General features: G+C 48.9%; 1 protein-coding gene across 1 annotated transcript; it reads left to right on the top strand.

Annotated features, from left to right (window-relative positions):
- Positions 1-9,862: 9,862 nt before the first annotated feature.
- LOC119305899 (transcription factor bHLH14-like) lies at positions 9,863-14,336 on the top strand. Its single transcript, XM_037582295.1, has 2 exons — positions 9,863-10,271; positions 13,844-14,336. Exons 1-2 carry the CDS (start codon positions 9,943-9,945, stop codon positions 14,334-14,336), a joined length of 822 nt encoding a protein of 273 aa, XP_037438192.1. The 5' UTR covers positions 9,863-9,942.
- Positions 14,337-22,663: the final 8,327 nt, after the last annotated feature.

The raw sequence follows: 22,663 nt of genomic DNA, 5'->3' as shown, positions 1-22,663 counted from the left end.
TTGCTCGATGATCAGCAAGCCATGTTAAATAAATGGATCTTCAAGAGGAAGACGGACACTGATAGTAGTGTTACTATCTACTAAGCTCGACTTGTTGCGAAAGGTTTTCGACAAGTTCAAGGTGTTGAATACGATGAGATTTTCTCACTCGTATCGATGCTTAAGTCTGTCCGAATCATGTTAGCAAATGCCACATTTTATGAAATCTAGCAAATGGATGTCAAAACTGCATTCCTCAATGGATTCTTTAAAGAAGAGTTGTATATGATGCAACCAGAAGGTTTTGTCAATCCTAAAGGTGCTAACAAAATGTGCAAGCTCCAGCGATCCATCAATGTACTGGTACAAGCATCTCGGAGTAGGAATATACGCTTTGATGAGTTGATCAAAGCATATGGTTTTATGCAGACTTTTGGAAAGGCCTGTATTTACAAGAAAGTGACTGGGAGCACTACAGCCTTTCTGATAAGTATATGTGAATGACATATTGTTGATCGGAAATGATGTAGAATTTTCTGGAAAGCATAAAGAAGTGTTTGAAAGGAGTTTTTCAAAGAAAGACCTCGGTGAAGCTGCTTACACATTGAGCATCAAGATCTATAGAGATAGATCAAGACGCTTGATAAGATTTTTTCAATGAGTACATACCTTGACAAGATTTTGAAGTAGTTCAAAATGGAACAGTCAAAGAAAGAGTTCTTGCCTGCGATGCAAAGGTGTGAAGTTGAGTAAGACTCAAAACCCGACCATGGCAGAAAATAGAAAGAGAATGAAAAGTCATTCCCTATGCCTCAGTCATAGGTTCTATAAAGTATGATATGCTGTGTACCAGACCTATTGTATACCTTACTCTGAGTTTGGCAAAGGAATACAATTTTGATCTAAGAGTAGATCACTGGACAACGGTCAAGAATATCCTTAGTGAGGACTAAGGAGATGTTTCTCGATTATGGAGGTGATAAAAGAGTTCGTCATAAAGAGTTACATCGATGCAAGCTTTTACACCAATCCAGATGACTCTAAGCCTCAATCTGGATACATATTGAAAGTGGGAGCAATTAGTTAAAGTTGCTCCATGCAGAGCATTGTAGACATAGAATATTTGCAAAATACATACGGCTCTGAATGTGACAGACCCGTTGACTAAACTTCTCTCATGAGCAAAACATGATCATACCTTAGTACTCTTTGGGTGTTAATCACATAGCGATGTGAACTAGATTATGGACTCTAGTAAACCCTTTGGGTGTTGGTCACATGACGATGTGAACGATGGGTATTAATCACATACAGATGTGAATATTGGTGTTAAATCACATGGTGATGTGAACTAGATTATTGACTCTAGTGCAAGTGGGAGACTGAAGGAAATATGCCCTAGAGGCAATAATAAATTTATTATTTATTTCCTTATATCATGATAAATGTTTATTATTCATGCTAGAATTGTATTAACCGGAAACTTAGTACATGTGTGAATACATAGACAAAACTGAGTGTCACTAGTATGCCTCTACTTGACTAGCTCATTAATCAAAGATGGTTATGTTTCCTAACCATGGACAAAGAGTTGTCATTTGATTAACGGGATCACATCATTAGAAGAATGATGTGATTGACTTGACCCATTCCATTAGCTTAGCACTTGATCGTATAGTATGTTGCTATTGCTTTCTTCATGACTTATACATGTTCCTATGACTATGAGATTATGCAACTCCCGTTTACCGGAGGAACACTTTGTGTGCTACCAAACGTCACAACGTAACTGGGTGATTATAAAGGATCTCTACAGGTGTCTCCAAAGGTACATGTTGGGTTGGCGTATTTCGAGATTAGGTTTTGTCACTCCGATTGTCGGAGAGGTATCTCTGGGCCCTCTCGGTAATGCACATCACTATAAGCCTTGCAAGCAATGTAGCTAATGAGTTAGTTACGGAATGATGCTCTACGTAACGAGTAAAGAGACTTGCCCGTAACGAGATTGAACTAGGTATTAGATACCGACGATCGAATCTCGGGCAAGTAACATGCCGATGACAAAGGGAACAACGTATGTTGTTATGCGGTTTGACCGATAAAGATCTTCGTAGAATATGTGGGAGCCAATATGAGCATCCAGGTTCCGCTATTGGTTATTGACCAAGAATAGTTCTAGGTCATGTCTACATAGTTCTTGAACCCGTAGGGTCCGCAGGCTTAACGTTACGATGACAGTTTTATTATGAGTTTATATGTTTTGATGTACCGAAGGTTGTTCGTAGTCCCGCATGTGATCCCGGACATGACGAGGAGTCTCTAAATGGTCGAGACATAAATATTGATATATTGGAAGCCTATATTTGGATATCGGAATCGTTCCGGGAGAAATCAGGATTTTTCCGGAGTACCGGGGGTTATCGGAACCCCCCCCCCACCCCGGGGGGGGGGGGTTATTGGGCCTACATGGGCCATGAGGGAGAAGAGGAGGGCCGGCCAGGGCAGGCCGCGCGCCCCCTCGCCCCTAGTCCGAATAGGACAAGGAAGGGGGGGCGGCGCCCCCCTTTCCTCTTTCCCCTCCCCCCTTTCCTTCTCCACCAAGGCAAGAGGGGGGAGTCCTACTCCCGGTGGGAGTAGGACTCCTCCAGGCGCACTCCTAGGGGGTCGGCCGCACCTCCCCCCTCCCTCCTTTATATACGGGGGCAGGGAGGCACCTCTAGACACACAAGTTGATCTTCGTGATCGTTCCTTAGCCGTGTGCGGTGCCCCCTCCACCATATTCCACCTCGGTCATATCGTTGCGGTGCTTAGGCGAAGCCCTGCGTCGGTAGAACATCATCATCATCGTCACCACGCCGTCGTGCTGACGGAACTCATCCCCGACACCCTGCTGGATCGAAGTCCGGGGATCGTCATCGAGATGAACGTGTGATGAACTCGGAGGTGCCGTACGTTCGGTGCTTGGATCTGTCGGATCGTGAAGACGTACGACTACATCAACCACGTTGTCATAACGCTTCCACTTACGGTCTACGAGGGTACGTAGACAACACTCTCCCCTCTCGTTGCTATGCATCACCATGATCTTGCATGTGCGTAGGAATTTTTTTGAAATTACTACATTCCCTAACAATCTTCTCCTGATGGCACTTGATAGGGTGCGCGCTCAAGCATCCTGGTTAGTACAGGATCCGGCGAGACTTCGGGAAGGGGGGACGAACACTTGATCCTCTCCGCCTTTCTTATCCAGTCCTGGCCGAGAGCAATTTTTTAGAATGATGTTATGACAAATATAAAGACGGCATGTTCATTTGCGGAATTAGTTACTTGGGTATTTGGACGGTTGCAGTTGAGACCCGCATCCTCGATGGTGTCCGAACACTTTATTCGTGATCCGAAGAACAATCCATACATCCCTTCGAGCGTCACGCCGAAGAATTGTTGAATAGTTCGCGCTCCTTCCGGGTTGAACTCCCACATGCAGAGAGATCGATGTTGGCATGGCAGGACCCGACAAACTAGCATTACTTGCATTACCTTGACAAGATTGACATCCCTCTTGAGGAGATCTCGGATGCGGCTTTGCAATGTTAGCACGTCATTAACTGCCCCCCCCCCCAGTCCAGCCCCTTGTTGAACCATGACGCCAGTTGAGGCGGAGGGCCTGAGCGGAAGGCAGGGGCGGCCGCCCGCATTGTGCCTCGGGGAGCTGTGATGTAAAACCACTCCCGTTGCCATAAGTCGGACACCTCCGGGAAGGAACCCTTTGGCCATAGGGCATCGGTGCCTTTGCTTATTATAGCGCCCCCGCACTCCGCGTGTCGCCCGTCGATCATCTTCGGCTTCACATTGCAGGTCTTGAGCCATAGGCCGAAGTGTGGGGTGATGCAGAGGAAGGCCTCACACACGATGATAAATGACGAGATGTGAAGGATGGAATCTGGAGCTAGATCATGGAAATCTAGCCCGTAATAGAACATGAGCCCTCTAACAAAAGGATCAAGACTAAAGCCTAACCCTCGGAGGAAGTGGGAAACAAATACGACACTCTCGTTGGGTTTGGGAGTGGGGATGACCTGCCCCTGAGCAGGCAACCTGTGCGGGATTTTGGCGGTCAGATACCTGCCCTCCCTAAGCTTCTTGATATCCTCCTCTGTGATAGAGGAGGCCATCCACCGGCCCTGAAGGTTGGATCCGGACATGGTTGAAGATCCGAAGCGCTTAGCCTGAGCCTTGGGTGTTGGAACTCGAGGTGGGGGAAGGGAAGGATCGAGCGTGGGAAGAAAAGGACAGGCCTTGGTCCCTTTATAAAGAGGGTGAATATGAAGCATCCTCCGCGTGGCCATTTGGAACTTGCCTAAAATCGAGGAGTCATACTAACAAGCACGATTGGGTTACCCACACCCGTATTGATGAGAATCCCGTAATAAGGGGAACACGATCTCTGCTTCGACAAGACGTGCCAATAAAACTGCCTCGCAACACGTGCAGTGGCAGGCTGGGAAAAATGGTTCATGATGACCGGGCCGCGGCGTGATGTCATGCTATGAAAAGATTTCAGCAGATTAGATTTGTGGAATATTGTGCTCTCTACGGTGGTATATGGAAATTATTTTGCAGAGCTAGACACGATCCTCATATTCAGGATCTTCTATGGAGTGTTCGGAGAAGGAACCCGCCTTGCAATGTCGAAGACAATCAGCGCGCCGGACTCATCGTCATTGAAGCCTGGTTCAGGGGCTACTGAGGGAGCCCTGGATTAGAGGGTCCTTGGACAGCCGGACTATATACTTCGGCCGAACTGTTGGACTATGAAGATACAAGATTGAAGACTTCGTCCCGTGTCCGGGTGGGACTCTCCTTTGCGTGGAAGGCAAGCTTGGCAATTCAGATATGTAGATCTCCTTCTCTGTAACTGACTCTGGGTAACCCTAGCCCCCTCCGGTGTCTATATAAACCGGAGGGTTTAGTCCGTAGGACGACAACAATCATAAACAGAGGCTAGCTTCTAGGGTTTAGCCTCTACAATCTCGTGGTAGATCAACTCTTGTAATACTCATATCATCAAGATCAATCAAGCAGGAAGTAGGGTATTACCACCATCGAGAGGGCCCGAACCTGGGTACACATTGTGTCCTCCGCCTCTTATTACCATTAGCCTTAGACGCACAGTTCAGGACCCCCTACCCGAGATCCGCCGGTTTTGACACCGACAACCGCCGCCTTTGGGAGATCAGCTATTTTCACCACATCGAAGCGGATCGTGGGTCAGACATACGGAGACTCCAGAAACTCGCCCAGAAGGCAGAACCCAGCCACCAGAGCCCATCCGGTGAGAGGATCAACGAAATAGCTTTGTGTTTAGGCACCGCCATAGATGGACACTAGTGGGGATTCTGGACCCCCTTGGAACTCTTTTAATTGTTTGTATCAAGCATAGTCATTTTACTTGTCGTTTATGTCAGCTTATTTTATTCACCTTTACACTTGCAACCTTACTATTATTACTGTTTTGGATCACTTACAATCTATAGGCACATCGTTCGTACTTTGCAAAGGGCTAAAGAATGATTCATGTGCTTCTTGTGAGATTGATACTCCTACTTCGAAAATGCTACAACTAAACCCTATGCACTTGCAGGCTATCACCTAACCCTACATGTAGCGAGAAGTACAAATATACTTACTCCCTCTAGTTCGCCTTATAAGCTGGACACAAAATTTTATGTCTTCAACGTAACTAGGAAATTATGTATTCCCTTTTGTACTTAGTCAACGACAATTAATATGGATTGAAGGGAGTATTATATTTTATTAAAAGTATATCTTTTGATTTGTTGACAAATGTAATTTCTAACCATTTTTGGCCAGAAGCATAAAGAGCTAACGATCCCTACTTCTTTCCAATGCAACAAATTATTTGTACATGATATCACATTGTCTGAAAACTAAAGTTCGAAACGAATGTTTAATTTTCTTTGCCCAGTGACTGTAGAACAATTCTTCTCATTAATATAAACAAAATTTATGTACAAGCAAAAGATAAAACAAAATCAGAACAGGAAAGCAATATGTTGATCAAGGCATTCTTTGTTCTTCTCTTTGGCTCTATGCTTGGCCAGCATAAGATCCCGCTTCTTCTTAAAGCATCAGGGATCACTTTCAGGGGTTTCATTCTTGTTGCCATTTCTTTGGATCCATAAGTTCCAGCAACCCATGCTAATAATACCCATTGCAATCTTTTGGGGGAGAACTTGTCTTATAAGCAGAGTGTTCTTTCATCAAATTTTTAACTTCTAGATTTTGTCAAATTTGCTAACCAGGTCAGATTTGAATGTTTGAATCAATATATCTTTATCCAGGGAATCGGGGGAGCAAGTTGTTAGTCGTTAGTAGAGTGTATGGTTGAGAGGTGCAATCGAGAGTGAAACATATAATGCATGAGAACGTGTAGTATAATGATAGGACAATTAATTAATCCATTCCAATATGTGATGCAAGCATTTGTGTTGTCAACAGCATTGCACCATCGATAGTGAATAGGGTATAACAAATGTAATAAAGACAACGGGAAAGAAACAAGTTGTGTAATCAAAGCGAAAGCTAGCTACAAGCAACATATACCAATGCATTATAAAGAGGACCGGTTAACCAGCGAACGTTCGTGGGCGGCATGACAACTGCGAACGATTTGCATGGTAATTTGTGTTGTTTGCGGATGGCAATTTTGTTTAACCAGGATGGCAAATCCGCCTGGTACATTTTTTGCACATGATTTGACATGCTTCCTCAAACAATTTGCTAGCCCTATGACTATATAAATTACCTTAAAAACCTTTCATTGTGCAATGCCCTCCCAGGGAGTACTACACAATAACATCACCGTATAAAGATACCGTGTATCATATGCATGATACTCCCTGTACATGTAGAGCGGCACACACCAATAATCCCAGAGCGGCACACACCAATAATCCTACACCACTGGTTTTTTACAGGCGTTTTGCAGATCTTTCCTAACTAAATCTTTCTTCCCCTTCTAAATTCACTGGGACAGGCCCTTCCTCATCTTGTTTTCAATTCTAAACCTCCGTAAAATCTTAAAAAAATCCTCTGTACGTCTAGCATCGCACGGCACACACGGCTCCACATAAACTGCTTGCATGGAGCATGTAGCCAATGTGGTCTCGGCCGAATCAGAAGCGTTGCGTCAAGGGCTAATGCTTATTCAGAGTCTTGGATGTGCCAACATAATTGTCCAGACTAATAATGTGACCATGGTAGAGGCGTTGAATTTGAACGAGGGTTACTCCACTAGTAGAAAACGGGCCTTTAGTCCCGGTTCTGAAGTCAGGACTAAAGGGTCGGTACTAAAGGCCCCTTTTAGTCCCCTTGTGTTACGTACCGGGACTAAAGGTCCTCCACGTGGCCGCTGTGTGGAGCTCCACCTTTAGTCCCGGTTGGTAACACCAACCGGGACTAAAGGAATTTGTTTGATTTTTTTTATTTTTTGGGGAAAAATTGAATTTGTTTTGATTTTTTTTCCTAAATTATTTGATCTCTAATCACCCCTCATCACTGCTCAATTTAATCTCTAATCTCTAATCATCCCTTGTCATTCCAAATCATTTAACTTCCCGGCCGGTCATCCATCCTCTCACTACTCCAGCCTGAGTATGCTTAACTTCCGAGTTCTATTCCCCCTCGTTTTCAAGTCTACACTTGTTGTTTTCCTGACAATAGTAAGCTGTCAATCCTATTAACCCCCAAGAGTTTAGTTTGAGCATTAAGTCACACGTTTAACCGTTTGAGTTTGAAACTATTATTCTAAAAAACAATAATTATTTGTTAACACTAATATTTCTTGAATAAGTAGTTTGACCAGATTTGACCAAAATTCAAAAAATCGAAATAATTATTTAGTAACACTAATATTATTGAATAATTATTTAGTAACACTAATATTTCTTGAATAAGTAGTTTGACCACCGTTTGATCAAAATTAAAAAAAACTGAAATCTGAGCATAACTTTTTTTCCTTTTATAATTTGAGGATTCTAAAAATTTGCAAAACGGCCTATGGCAGTCAAAATCAAATGTGGATTTTTGTGCTGAACATTTTGATATATTATACTTTTTTTTCCGACATCGTATGCAAAAGTTATAGCCGTTTTACTTTTTCATAACACTTTTTTGCAAAACATGCCCAAATTTAAGTTTTTAAATTTTACTAACTAGTAAATGTAGTAATATAACTACATCTCGAAGGATTTTATTTTTTCTGAAGTTTTTACCATTTTCTTTTATTTCTTTTAAATTAAAATGGCGATAAGGGGGGGTAGAGTTTGAGACACGAACCCCTTTAGTCACGGTTTGAGACACGAACTGAGACTAAAGGGCATCGCAACCTTTAGTCCCGGTTCGTGTCTCAAACCGGGACTAAAGGTCTATTTTTAGTCCCGGTTTGAGATACGAACCGGGACTAAAGGGCATCACACCCTTTAGTCCCGGTTCGTTCGTATCTCAAACCTGGACTAAAGGTCTCATTTGAACCGAGACTAATGCCTTTAGCCGCTCGAACCGGGACTAATGCTCACATTAATCCTGGTTCCTAATGCAACCGGGACTAATGTGTATATCGAGCTGTGAGCAAAGCCATGTTGTCTACTAGTGCTCAATGGTTGCAGCACCTATACTTAATGAATGTCGAAGTCTAGTTTCTAATTTCGGGAGGGTACTTGTTGAACATTGTAACTGGGAGTCAAATTTGGTTGCTCATGAGCTAGCTAGGTTTAGGAGGAGTAATCCACCGACTTTCTGGTCGGATACACCTCCTAGCTTTATTATTCTTTTGTTAGCAGATGATGTAAGTTCGATTTGAGTTAATAAAGCTAGCCGTGAAGGCCTTCCTATAAAAAAGGGGGCCAAGGCGTAAGAGCCATGGGAAAATAATACTATACGACCTGGTCTCACGTTTCATCTTGTAAGACTGTTTAGAAAATGCCACGTGTACTTCACAAATCTTGATGCGCCTCTTCTTTCCCAATTCTCCTTCCCGAAATTGACACCTCCAGCCCTATGAATCCTAAACGGGTTAGACTACACATCAGTCGACTGAGTTTTTGAAATTGGGCCAATCGGTCAATATTGAACGTCCGATCCATATCCAATGGCGCCTGGCCTTTCTTCTACCTCCAGCTTTTCTCCTTCTTCTTCACATGCCGCTCGGGCCGCCGGCCGAACCACCTTCGACCACCACCTTCGACCATCACCCGCAGCCGGCGGCGCTCCCGCGCAGCCTCGCCGCCCTGACCTCCCCGGAACCGCCCCCACCGTCTGTCTAGTCGCCACCCTCGGCCATCCCTCTAGATTCGGCCGCGTTTAGTTTTTTTCTTCGGCGAAGTGCATCACCGCCCCCACCACCGCTGTCCACCACCGCCGCCACCCGAAACCCTAAGATAGATAATGGGGTAGCACTCCGGCGAGCCCCTTCCTTCTCCTTCCTTACCTCCGGCTCACTCCGGCCAACCCTTGAAAATCGACTGGTCCCTGTTTTAAATTCAGTCGATTGTCATCTAGCTAAACTGATCCTAAACAGTCTCCTGCCTGGCTTCGCGCCCCTCGCCGGCAGGCCCGGCACTACGGAAAAGCTAGCTATCTAGTGCACCGACGGGCACGCCGGATTGCTTGGGCATCATCAGTTAAACATCAAATCCCAAAACAGCGGAGACAAAATACAGATCGGGCATATACACATTGGAGATATTCGACTCAACAGTGATTCCGCCAATCTCTTTGTCTCCATTGCACCAGGCCTATAGATCTTTTGCATGAGACAGATGGGCCAGACGATAGCTTGGCACACTAGTAGACCCCTTTTACTGTACCAGGTAATACCGACGCTTCCGACTCCCGGGACTGGGAGACACTTCGAGCTCTTCGGTCAGGGGAGCAGCAAAACATATGGAGGAGCTGCTCTCCCCGTGCTCATCCTTCTTGCCACCGCCGCCGCCTCCCCAGCTCGCCACTGCGGACGAGAACCACTATGAGGTCCTCGAGTTTACCTCCTGCGAGGTCCCCGATCAATGGCTGCTCGGCGACGTCGTCGTGGCGGCCAAGAGCGAGGAGGGAGACTACTTGTGGCCTGAGGGGAGCTGGTCGCTCTCCCCGGACTCCGAGCTGCCGCCGGCGAGCCTCCAGGCTTCAACGAAGAAGCGGCGTGGGCGGAAGCCGGGGCCGCGGCCGGAGGGTCCCACCCCCAGTCACGTCGAGGCCGAGCGGCAGCGCCGCGAAAAGCTGTGTTGGCGCAGCCGGAGGAAGAAGAAGACTCTCACGAACTGAAGGTAGAAGAAGAGCACACACAGACTTTGGCACACACAACTTTGCCACTTTTCTGTATTTCTTCACACTGAAACACAATGCAGATACATGGGCTTTAATAGCCAAATCACTCGACCAACACACCCCACGCACTAACCCACTAACCAACTTCCTAGCTGCATGCACGCACTACTCCACTTCTGCATGCACGCGCCCACAACGGACCAGCCACACATATCGGCTTGATCCGCTTCTTTCTCCAAGCAGCTCACGCACGTCACAAGCTTGAGTCATTCCCAAGTCTGTAGCACACTAGGAGCTTGCCCACGCAACGACACACTTGACGCACATCTCGACTAACTGCGTCCGCTTCTAGCTCCACACTCTATCTGCCACAAGACTCGGCCGCTGCAACTCTTCGGAGCTTTGTGCATGCTGCTAACTAAAGTTTCAACTACATGCATGAATGAAACTAATGCGACGAAATAAACATGATGAATACCTAGACAACAAGGTTAACTCTATCAATCACCCCCTTAAACTTGTTGTCGTTTATTTGAACTCCCATGCCGTAGTATCACAGCAGCCCCGGCTCGTCGTCGGCCATCGCGGCGGCAAGAAGCGCCCGCTGCTTCCTTGGCTCGGTGCAGTCCTTGGAGTAATGCCCGTACTCTTGGCAGTTGTAGCAACGCACCTTGCGTATGTCGAAGTTTCCCTTCTTCTTGCCGGCGCCGCTGCAGGGCGAGCAAGCCACTCCTCCTCCGTGAGGAGCAGGCGGCTCCCACCATCCTGGTTGTAGTTGCTGGCGCCCTCATCCAAGTCGCTCCGGTCCTCCGCCGTTTTGAGCCTTCCCACAAGCTCTTTCATGGACATGGTTTTAAGATCAAGAAGTTGTTCAATGGCAATAGCTACCTGGGTATACTTGGACGGCACGATGCGGAGAAGCTTCTTGACGACCTTCACCTGGTCGAGGTTCTCGCCGAGCATGCGCAGCTTGTTGGCGATCCCGTTCATGCGCATGGCGACCTCATCGAGGGTCTCGCCGCTCCTCATGCGGACAGCATCAAACTCCTTGAGGAGAGTCTGCGCCTTGGCCTCACGGACGCGGGCATCGCCGACCCGCATGATCTTGATGGCATCCCATGCCTCCTTTGCCGTCGCCTTCACAGCAAGCGTGGAGTGCATCTCCTCCGGCACGGCTCGCAGAATTGCCGCAAGCACCGCCCTGTCCCGGCTGAAGCTCCCGCCTCCCTCGATGGCGTCCCACACGCGTTGGGCCTCCATGTTCACCTTCATGATCAGCGACCACTCGAAGTAGTTCGTCGCCGTCAGCGCCGGGTAGACGACGACCTCCTGCTGCACCACCACCTCGCGGCAGCCACGCCGCGTCGGGCTCCGGCCTCGGCGCACCACCGGCGAGGCCGAGACACGGCGGCGACCCGGCGACGGAGTGCGCGAACCTTCAGTCACCATGGCTCTGAATACCAAATGTTGGCGCAGCCGGAGGAAGAAGAAGACTCTCACGAACTGAAGGTAGAAGAAGAGCACACACAGACTTTGGCACACACAACTTTGCCACTTTTCTGTATTTCTTCACACTGAAACACAATGCAGATACATGGGCTTTAATAGCCAAATCACTCGACCAACACACCCCACGCACTAACCCACTAACCAACTTCCTAGCTGCATGCACGCACTACTCCACTTCTGCATGCACGCGCCCACAACGGACCAGCCACACATATCGGCTTGATCCGCTTCTTTCTCCAAGCAGCTCACGCACGTCACAAGCTTGAGTCATTCCCAAGTCTGTAGCACACTAGGAGCTTGCCCACGCAACGACACACTTGACGCACATCTCGACTAACTGCGTCCGCTTCTAGCTCCACACTCTATCTGCCACAAGACTCGGCCGCTGCAACTCTTCGGAGCTTTGTGCATGCTGCTAACTAAAGTTTCAACTACATGCATGAATGAAACTAATGCGACGAAATAAACATGATGAATACCTAGACAACAAGGTTAACTCTATCAATCACCCCCTTAAACTTGTTGTCGTTTATTTGAACTCCCATGCCGTAGTATCACAGCAGCCCCGGCTCGTCGTCGGCCATCGCGGCGGCAAGAAGCGCCCGCTGCTTCCTTGGCTCGGTGCAGTCCTTGGAGTAATGCCCGTACTCTTGGCAGTTGTAGCAACGCACCTTGCGTATGTCGAAGTTTCCCTTCTTCTTGCCGGCGCCGCTGCAGGGCGAGCAAGCCACTCCTCCTCCGTGAGGAGCAGGCGGCTCCCACCATCCTGGTTGTAGTTGCTGGCGCCCTCATCCAAGTCGCTCCGGTCCTCCGCCGTTTTGAGCCTTCCCACAAGCTCTTTCATGGACATGGTTTTAAGATCAAGAAGTTGTTCAATGGCAATAGCTACCTGGGTATACTTGGACGGCACGATGCGGAGAAGCTTCTTGACGACCTTCACCTGGTCGAGGTTCTCGCCGAGCATGCGCAGCTTGTTGGCGATCCCGTTCATGCGCATGGCGACCTCATCGAGGGTCTCGCCGCTCCTCATGCGGACAGCATCAAACTCCTTGAGGAGAGTCTGCGCCTTGGCCTCACGGACGCGGGCATCGCCGACCCGCATGATCTTGATGGCATCCCATGCCTCCTTTGCCGTCGCCTTCACAGCAAGCGTGGAGTGCATCTCCTCCGGCACGGCTCGCAGAATTGCCGCAAGCACCGCCCTGTCCCGGCTGAAGCTCCCGCCTCCCTCGATGGCGTCCCACACGCGTTGGGCCTCCATGTTCACCTTCATGATCAGCGACCACTCGAAGTAGTTCGTCGCCGTCAGCGCCGGGTAGACGACGACCTCCTGCTGCACCACCACCTCGCGGCAGCCACGCCGCGTCGGGCTCCGGCCTCGGCGCACCACCGGCGAGGCCGAGACACGGCGGCGACCCGGCGACGGAGTGCGCGAACCTTCAGTCACCATGGCTCTGAATACCAAATGTTGGCGCAGCCGGAGGAAGAAGAAGACTCTCACGAACTGAAGGTAGAAGAAGAGCACACACAGACTTTGGCACACACAACTTTGCCACTTTTCTGTATTTCTTCACACTGAAACACAATGCAGATACATGGGCTTTAATAGCCAAATCACTCGACCAACACACCCCACGCACTAACCCACTAACCAACTTCCTAGCTGCATGCACGCACTACTCCACTTCTGCATGCACGCGCCCACAACGGACCAGCCACACATATCGGCTTGATCCGCTTCTTTCTCCAGCAGCTCACGCACGTCACAAGCTTGAGTCATTCCCAAGTCTGTAGCACACTAGGAGCTTGCCCACGCAACGACACACTTGACGCACATCTCGACTAACTGCGTCCGCTTCTACCTCCACACTCTATCTGCCACAAGACTCGGCCGCTGCAACTCTTCGGAGCTTTGTGCATGCTGCTAACTAAAGTTTCAACTACATGCATGAATGAAACTAATGCGACGAAATAAACATGATGAATACCTAGACAACAAGGTTAACTCTATCAAGCTGAACCGCCGGTTCTGCGATCTCCGCGCCGCCGTGCCTACCGTGTCCCGCATGGACAGGGCCTCCCTCCTAGCCGACGCCGCCGACTACATAGCCGAGCTACGCTCCCGCGTCGCGCAGCTCGAGGACGAGGGTCGGCAGGCGGCCGCCTCGAGATGGGACTGGGAGGTGTCGAACGCATCGGCTTCTTCGTCCCGAAGCGGCCACGCCGGCTCCATCCACCACCCGGCCGGCGACGATGTGGTGGAGGTGCGGATGGTGGGGAAGGATGCGGCGGCGGTGCGCGTAACGAGCGCGGGAGGAGCCCCACACGCGCCGGCGCGGCTGATGGGCGCGCTCAGGTCGCTAGAGCTGCAGGTGCAGCACGCGTGCGTGAACCGCGTGGAGGGCGTGACGGTGCAGGACGTCGTCGTCGACGTGCCCGCTGCGCTCCAGGACGACGGCGTCCTCCAGTGCGCTCTGCTCCAGAGGCTCCGCGACAACTCCTAGCTAGCTACTAGATACCTAGAGCCTAGGTAGGGGTGGCTGGTGGTTTAGCGATCGACCCTGTAGAAAATGCGAGAGGCTGTGCTCACCGACGTTTGCGCACCGCACGTAAACGCATCTGCCATTCTTTCCGGAGTATTACTACTTACTGTAATTTGCAGTCCTGATATTTATTGTAAAAAAAATGCAGTCCTGATATTTTCCATGGAATAAATCAAGCCACGAATATTCGTACGCATTACTTGTGAAATTTTTCATAGCTAATAAAAATTGGTGTAACGTGGTGTACTGTTTTGAGCCTTGACTGGGATAAAAAAGATAGATTTGAAGTACTCCTACAAGACAAGTTATGATCGTAAATCCTATCAATATTCTATCTTCTCATAAGACCTGAATATACCATATATTTACTATTAGCATGGTAAACTGAACGCCCGAATGACAAACAATGTTGGCGCGAGAATGGCGAAATTCTTTTATCAAGCATGGCAAATCCTTGCCATGTTCAGTTTTTTGCTAAATGATTTGCCGTGTTCGTGAAATCAAATTATCATTCTCGTGACAACAAAATTTGCCATAAAAAAGTTAGATTTATCATGCTTAAAAATCTAAACTCAGATTTTTAGCTTACCCTTTTTGTACTAGATAATCGACATATCGTTTGTCCAGGAGAGGGAGCAAGTTGTTAGCCGTTAGTAGCATGTATGGTTGAGGGGTGTGATCGAGAGCGAAACATATAATGCATGAGAACGCATAGTACTACGAAAGGACTATTAGTTAATCCACATGCATTTGTGTTGTCAACAGAATTTGTACCAAAGATAGTGAATAGTGTATAACAAAGGTAATAAGACAACGGGAAATGAACAAGCTATGTAATCATAGCGAAAGCTTGGAGCTTGTAGCATGTATAGCAGCATCATATATAGTGTAGTGTGGACCATCTTATCTCCTTCCCATGGCACGTACGAAGAAATTGGGGTAGTTTGGATCGTGGCCTGGGCTGTTTGCCTGGTAGAAAATAGTGCCTGAAAGTAGCCTGAGTGAGTAGGTATTTTCTGCCTGACCAGGCACGACGCAATCTCGGATCGCTATATCAGCGTTTTCGATCCACCTGCATCAACCAGGCCCGACCTAAGTCGTGTTATGTGCGTCAACCAGGCCCGACCTAAGTCGTGTTATGTCTCCTCCCACAACCGATGTAGGACTAAATCCAACAATCTTTTCCTCACACATCGATCACTCATGGGCCCGCTAACACCAGCATTTTCAGCCCACCAACCATGACCGACCACCCGTGAGTTCAGGTCTTGAGTCCCCTTCCCCCAAAAGACTAGCCTGTTAGGAGGGGACACCCTCGGTCTTATAAGTCGTGTTATATCTCCTCCCACAATCAATGTGGGACTAAACCCAACAAAGACCTCCAGCCTTGGTACGGAAGAATAACTGACAGATGAAAAAGGTGTATTAATTTAGAATGGAAAACGTCACGTCACTAGCTAATTGAAGGGATTAGCAATCCCAGGCAGCTCCTGCTCCCGCCAGGCGTGGGAAAAGGGACGCCTGGCCCAGGCTGATGAAGCAGCCAGGGTGCCAAGCCAGGCTAACTACGTTGGTCGTGCATCCAGGCCAGGCTACTTTACGCATTCTCAGGACATCAAACAAACACATCCCAGTCATATCTCAAGGAAGCTTCAGGCTATAGGCACAAAATAGCGAGGACAGGAACCAAACAGCCCCATTGTCCGTCATTGGCTGTGGGCATGCCACATGCATGCACGTAGGCCGTAGAAAGAGAAATATCGATGCGCTGTCTTGGCCCGTGAGATCGGCCGGTGAGCTTCAGACTGCCTATAGAGTAAATTCAGCAGTAACATAAGGTCCAAGTCAGCAAATTTGCTTATGTGACAATGATTTAATAAGAAAAGAGATGAATTAAATAACATGACTAGTTACTCATCTATGAGTAACATCATACATATCAAAACAAGATAAGTCTAGAAGCTAATAAATAAAATGTTGCATGACACCACACATATGTCACTCCTCATTATGGAGGTAGTAATATAGACTAGTAACCTATGCATGTTATTAGTCCAAATTACTTCCCATTGTGAGTAGTTTCACAGGTGTTCCCAGTTACTATGGACGACTGATCAGCTGATTCAGCCGGGGCCGGTCCGGATTTAGACCGATTTCCAACAACTGTACTGGCGGGTTATAAAGATGTCGGGTAGGTCAAGGGTCCAGGTTTGTCCATAAATAACAATTGAAATTTCAGAAAAAGCACATGTAGAGCAGTAGCAAAACTAAACAATGGCTGGAGCATGTAAGACAATAAGTTTTGGGGAACCAGCAAAACCCTCTAGGGGTGGCTTATCTCATTATATATAATGGTTGTGTTACAATATGTACCATATACGTACATAGGTACAGAAGCTATACATAGTCTAACACCCTCCCTCAATCTTAGCCACTTTCTAAAGAACTGAGAAGGGTAAGATTGCGCCTACAAGCCTCAAACTGTGGCAGCGGTAAAGGCTTAGTGAAGATGTCTGCAAGTTGATCCTTAGATGAGATAAACTTGATCTGGAGTTGCTTCTGTGATACACGTTCCCGTACAAAGTGATAGTCAACTTCAATGTGTTTCATTCGGGCATGAAATACTGGATTTGCAGAAAGGTATGTAGCACCGATGTTATCACATCAAAGAATAGGAGGCTGTGGTTGAGACAAACCCAACTCCTGAAGCAAAGACTGCACCCAAATAATCTCTGCAGTAGCATTAGCCACAACCTTGTACTCAGCTTCAGTACTGCTACGTGACACAGTAGCCTGTTTCCGAGCACTCCAGGCGATCAAATTAGAGCCAAAGAATACTGCATAACCCCCCGTGGATCGCCTGTCATCTGGGCTACCAGCCCAATCTGCATCAGAGAAGGCCGAAAGGACCCGAGAGGAAGTCGGCCGAATATGCATACCAAATGTCAGGGTGAACTGAACATAACGAAGAATGCATTTAACAGCAGCCCAATGAGTATCTCTGGGAGCCTGAAGATACTGACAAACCCTGTTAACAGCATAAGAGATATCTGGTCTCGTGATCGTCAAGTACTGAAGTCCACCAACAATGCTCCTGTACTCTGTGGCATCCGCGGGAGACAAAAGCTCACCATCAACAGCTGTTATCTTGTCGGTAGACGACATGGGTGTGGTGGTCGGTTTGCACTTCAGCATGCCAGCTCTCTGTAACAACTCCAAGGAGTACTTCTTCTGCGTAAGGACAAGACCAGTAGCACGAGAAGTGACCTCAACTCCAAGAAAGTAGTGAAGCTTCCCAAGATCTTTGACCGCAAAATCAGCACCAAGAGAGCAGACAAGAGCATCAGCAGCATACTGAGAAGAGCTGACAAGGATAATATCATCGACATATACCAAAAGATACATAGTGACTTCTGGCTTCTGTAGAAGAAATAACGAAGTGTCAGCAGTAGACGGCACAAACCCATGAGCACGAAGGGCAGAGGCAAGGCGGGCATGCCAGGCACGAGGAGCTTGCTTCAAACCATATAGTGCTTTGGAAAGACGACAGATATAGTCAGGACGATCAGGATTAGAGAAACCAGGCGGCTGTTTCATATAAACCTCTTCCTCCAAAAATCCATGTAGAAAAGCATTCTGCACATCAAGTTGACGAAGTGACCAACCACGAGAAACAACAATGGAGAGAAGAAGCCGAATAGTGGTAGGCTTGACGACAGGACTGAAGGTGTCCTCATAGTCAAGACCATGACGCTGCCGAAAACCGCGAGCAACAAGTCGCGCTTTGTAACGCTCAATAGATCCATCCGAATGCTTCTTCACTTTGAATACCCATTTTGAGTCAATAACATTTACCCGTGGTGGTGGAGGAACGAGAGTCCATGTCTTGTTACGAAGAAGAGCATGAAACTCCTGCTCCATAGCCTCTCGCCAATGTGGAATGCGCAGGGCAGCCTGATATGAGCGAGGCTCAGAAGATGGATCCGCAACAGCAGCAGCCAAACAAGCAGCCAACCAAGCAACCGTACCATCCTTACGTTCCTTAGGTTTGAAAATGCCACTGCGACTGCGTGTATGTGGTCGGGACACAGGAACCACCGAGGTCGACGGAGCAGCCTGCAACGGGCTGGAGGACGGCGACGTTGACGAGTCAGCCGGTGACGAGGAGCCAGTCACGGTAGCCTCGAACTCGGTTGGCGAAGAAGGCCGACCCACCGGCGAAACCGGCAGAGCAGACGAAGCAGCTGGCGACTCCGGCATCACAGACCGGGCCGATGGCGAGCTCGGCATAGTGGGCCGTGGCGCGGCCGGTGTCGTGGGCCGATCCGCTGATGAAGGCGACGTGAGGACCCGAGCCGCGGGCGAAGAAGGCGTGACGGGCCGAGCCGCAGGCGAAGACGGCGTGACGGGCCGAGCCGCGGGCGACTCGGCGGCCGCTGGCGAAACGGACCGAGCAGTGGAGATGCTCGGCGCGACGGGCTCATCGGGTGACCATGCATGGGCACGCGAATCGATGCCATGCAACATAGGGCGATCGACGTGCCCACCAGAAGACGACGATGATGACGGTGAATCCTCCAACAGCTCCAAACGAGCTCCACGTCCGGTTCCTGCACCATGGTTAGGTAACAGCAAAGGAGAGTATGCAACATCATCAAATTGGTCAGAAGCAACAGAGGATGAATGCAGGGATGGTGGTTCGACAGTGGACACAGGAAGGTTGGCAAAGGGAAAAACATGCTCATCAAACACGACGTCCCGAGATATATAGACACGATTAGTGGGAACATGAAGACATTTGTAACCTTTATGAAGAGAGCTATAGCCAAGAAAAACACACTTCTTAGAACGAAACTCAAGCTTGCGCTTGTTATATGGACGAAGATGCGGCCAGCAAGCACACCCAAATACCTTGAGAAAGGTATAATCAGGTTGTTCATTAAGGAGAACCTCAATGGGAGTCTTCATGTTTAAAACACGAGTAGGAGTACGGTTGATGAGAAAGCATGCAGTGGTGAAAGCATCACTCCAAAACCGAAACGGAACAGATGCATGGGCCAAAAGAGTAAGACCAGCTTCAACAATATGACGATGCTTACGTTCGACTGAACCATTCTGCTGATGTGTATGTGGACATGCTAAACGATGAGCTATTCCAAGCGACTGAAAGAAAGAGTTGAGGTTGCGATACTCGCCCCCCCAGTCTGACTGGACATGAACAATTTTGTGCTTGAGAAGACGTTCAACATGTTTTTGAAACTGAACAAAAATATCAAACACATCAGATTTGCGTTTAATAAGGTAAAGCCAGGTAAAGCGACTATAAGCATCAACGAAACTGATATAGTAATTATGACCACTGACAGAAGTCTGAGCAGGACCCCATACATCTGAAAACACAAGTTCTAAAGGATGTTTCACCTCACGACTGGACTCCGAAAAAGGAAGTTGATGACTCTTCCCCTGCTGACAAGCATCACACACTGCTACATCTTTATGACTAGACAAACTAGGAAGCTCATGACGACGCAAAATATGACGGACAATAGGTGTGGCCGGGTGACCAAGACGAGCATGCCACTGTGACGGAGAGACCCGAACTCCACTGAAAACACGAGCGACACCAGGATGCTCCAGACGGTAGAGGCCCTGGCACAATCGCCCACTAAGAAGAATGTCCCTCGTGCCCCGATCCTTAATAAAAAGATCAAAAGGGTGAAATTCACAAAGCACATTATTATCATGTGTGAGTTTAGGAACTGAAAGAAGATTACGGGTCACAGATGGAACTCGAAGAACATTGCGAAGCTGAAGACTCCTATTGGCATGTCTAGTGAGAAGAGATGCTTGACCAATATGAGAGATGTGCATACCTGCTCCATTGGCGGTGTGGATCTTGTCGGAGCCATGATAGGGTTCACGAGTGTGAAGCTTCCCCATCTCGCTGGTTAGATGCTCTGTCGCCCCAGAGTCCATGTACCAGTGTGGATCGATGGAGTAGGACTGAGTGTGTCCCTGTTGCTTCTGCGGCGCGGGACGATCAGCCATGGCGACCTGATGGGCATTGTTGCGTGTATCTTTGCCGTCATTGCCAAGACCAAGGAAGCTTCGCTGGAAGCGCTTATGACACTTGGAGGCCCAGTGCCCATCGCGGCCACAAAGCTGACACAACGTGGACCGCCAGCCCCCGGTAAGGTCGCAGTAGGTGGGGGGGCCGAGGTGGGCGACGGTGGCAGCCCCAAGGGAGACCGGGGTGATGAAGAAGAGCGGCCACCCTTGGTGGCGGCGTTGGCCGAGAGGGAGCCAGTGCCCCTGGTGCGGCGAGTCTCGACCCGTTGCTCAGTGAGAAGGAGCCGAGAGAAAACCTCGTGTGCCAGCATGGGTGTCGAGTTGCCCCGCTCGTTGATGATCTCGACTAAGGCATCATACTCCTCATCAAGACCATTGACAATAAACGAGTTGAACTCGGAGTCGGTGAGGGGCTGTCCAATGGAGGCCAATGTGTCGGCGAGGCCCTTGACCTTGTTGTAGAACTCAGTGGCAGTGGAGTCAAGCTTCTGACACTCTCCAAGCTGACGACGGAGTGCAGAGACACGAGCCTGGGACTGCGCTGCAAAGGTGCGCTCAAGGATGGTCCAGGCCTTATGAGACGTCTTCGCGAAGACAACAAGGCCGGCAACTGCCGCCGAGAGCGACCCCTGGATGGAGGAGAGGTTCGCCTGGTCCTGCCCCGTCCAGACGCGATGGGCCGGATTGTAGACCGGACCGTGCACGCTGTCTACCAGCGCGGGTGGGCAGGGAAGCGACCCGTCGACGTAGCCTAGCAGGTAGTGACTCCCCAAGAGCGGGAGAACCTGCGCACACCAGAAGATGTAGTTGTCGGCGGAGAGCTTGATGGTGATGAGATGACCGAAGTGAAACGGCGGCGGCGAAGACAATCCCATCGAGGTGGCTGCCTGGAGTGCAAACACCATGGAGGCAGCCGGAGGCACCGAAGCCGATGCGGGAGGATGCGGGACCGCAGCCAGGGCGGGCGCCGCAAAGCTCGCGGCCGGTGCGGACGCCGCAAGGCCCGCGGCCGGGGCAGACGCCGCCAACCCCGACAGCGGGGCAGTGTGATCCGCTTGCGGCAGGAGCGGCGGGACGACGCCTACGGAGTCCGCAGCGGACGGCGGCGCCGCGGTGTGGACCACGAGGTCACGCCCAAGCGAGGGCGCCGGCGGCGTGGAGAAGACGGAGCCGATGCTCCTTGTCCCGATCGGAGCCGGAACAGAGACGGCATCGAGCGGGAGGTTGAGCAGAGCCGCAAGAGAGGCCGGGAGGAAGCCCGCAGCAGTGGAACCGGTGGTGGCGGCGCTCGACATGGCGGCGGCGCGATCGGTGGCGCGGCGGCGGCGGTGAAGGCGGCGGCGGCTGCGGCGGCGGTGCGGGTATTAGGGTTTAGAAGCGGAAGCGATCGTAACCTAGCGTGATACCATGTAAGACAATAAATTTTGGGGAACCAGCACAACCCTCTAGGGGTGGCTTATCTCATTATATATAATGGTTGTGTTACAATATGTACCATATACGTACATAGGTACAGAAGCTATACATAGTCTAACAGAGCAGGAGGCGACAATACTTTCTTCATTTTTATTTACTCTGCATATTAGAGTTGATTAAAGTCAAACTTCGTAAAGTTTGATCAGGTTTATAAAGAAATACAAACATTTACTATAACAAATCTATATGATGTGAAAATAAATTCAATAATAAATCTAATGGTATTGATTTGTTATTTTATATGTTAATATTTTTTATAAATTTGGTCAACGTTTATGCAGCTTGACTTTGACTAAAGCTAATACGCGGACTAAATAAAAACGAAGCGAGTACTCCCGCCATTCCACAATGTAGTGCGCCCGCCGCAGTCCGTATAATTTTTGCTCCCGCCGCAGTCGGTCTCGTTGGTTAAATTTATGGTCAAACTTAGATCTCGGGAAGCGCGGACGCACTACATTGTGGAATGGAGGGGCTATCATTTTTCTTCTGGAGTTGATTGAAGAAGGTCACAACTGGGAGTTGGGTCGAATGGACATCTCGAGGAGATATGATTGATGTGTCCCCCAATAATGTTAAAACGTATAAAAAGTTACACGCATTTGCATGCTGACTAGGATCTTTATAATTAACCTCTCTTCATCCCCTTGATTTTCACGGGGGTGGGCCTCCTTCCCTTTAATCTTCAATCAAAATCCACCTGCCTGTAAAACCCCTGTAAACCTATGTAAGTGTACCATTAATCT

The sequence above is a fragment of the Triticum dicoccoides genome, chromosome 5B (assembly GCF_002162155.2).
Source record: "Triticum dicoccoides isolate Atlit2015 ecotype Zavitan chromosome 5B, WEW_v2.0, whole genome shotgun sequence".
NCBI lineage: Eukaryota > Viridiplantae > Streptophyta > Magnoliopsida > Poales > Poaceae > Triticum > Triticum dicoccoides.
Note: the sequence above shows the minus strand (reverse complement) of the source record. Positions and strands in the feature narration are given on the sequence as shown.

What these genes read in the sequence shown, in the direction of transcription:
- LOC119305899 (XM_037582295.1), top strand. Translation starts at nt 9,943, where the DNA reads ATGGAGGAGCTGCTCTCCCCGTGCTCATCCTTCTTGCCACCGCCGCCG. An exon ending in GCCGAGCGGCAGCGCCGCGA is followed by an intron (nt 10,272 to 13,843) that starts AAAGCTGTGTTG and finishes GGTTAACTCTAT; the next exon opens with CAAGCTGAACCGCCGGTTCT.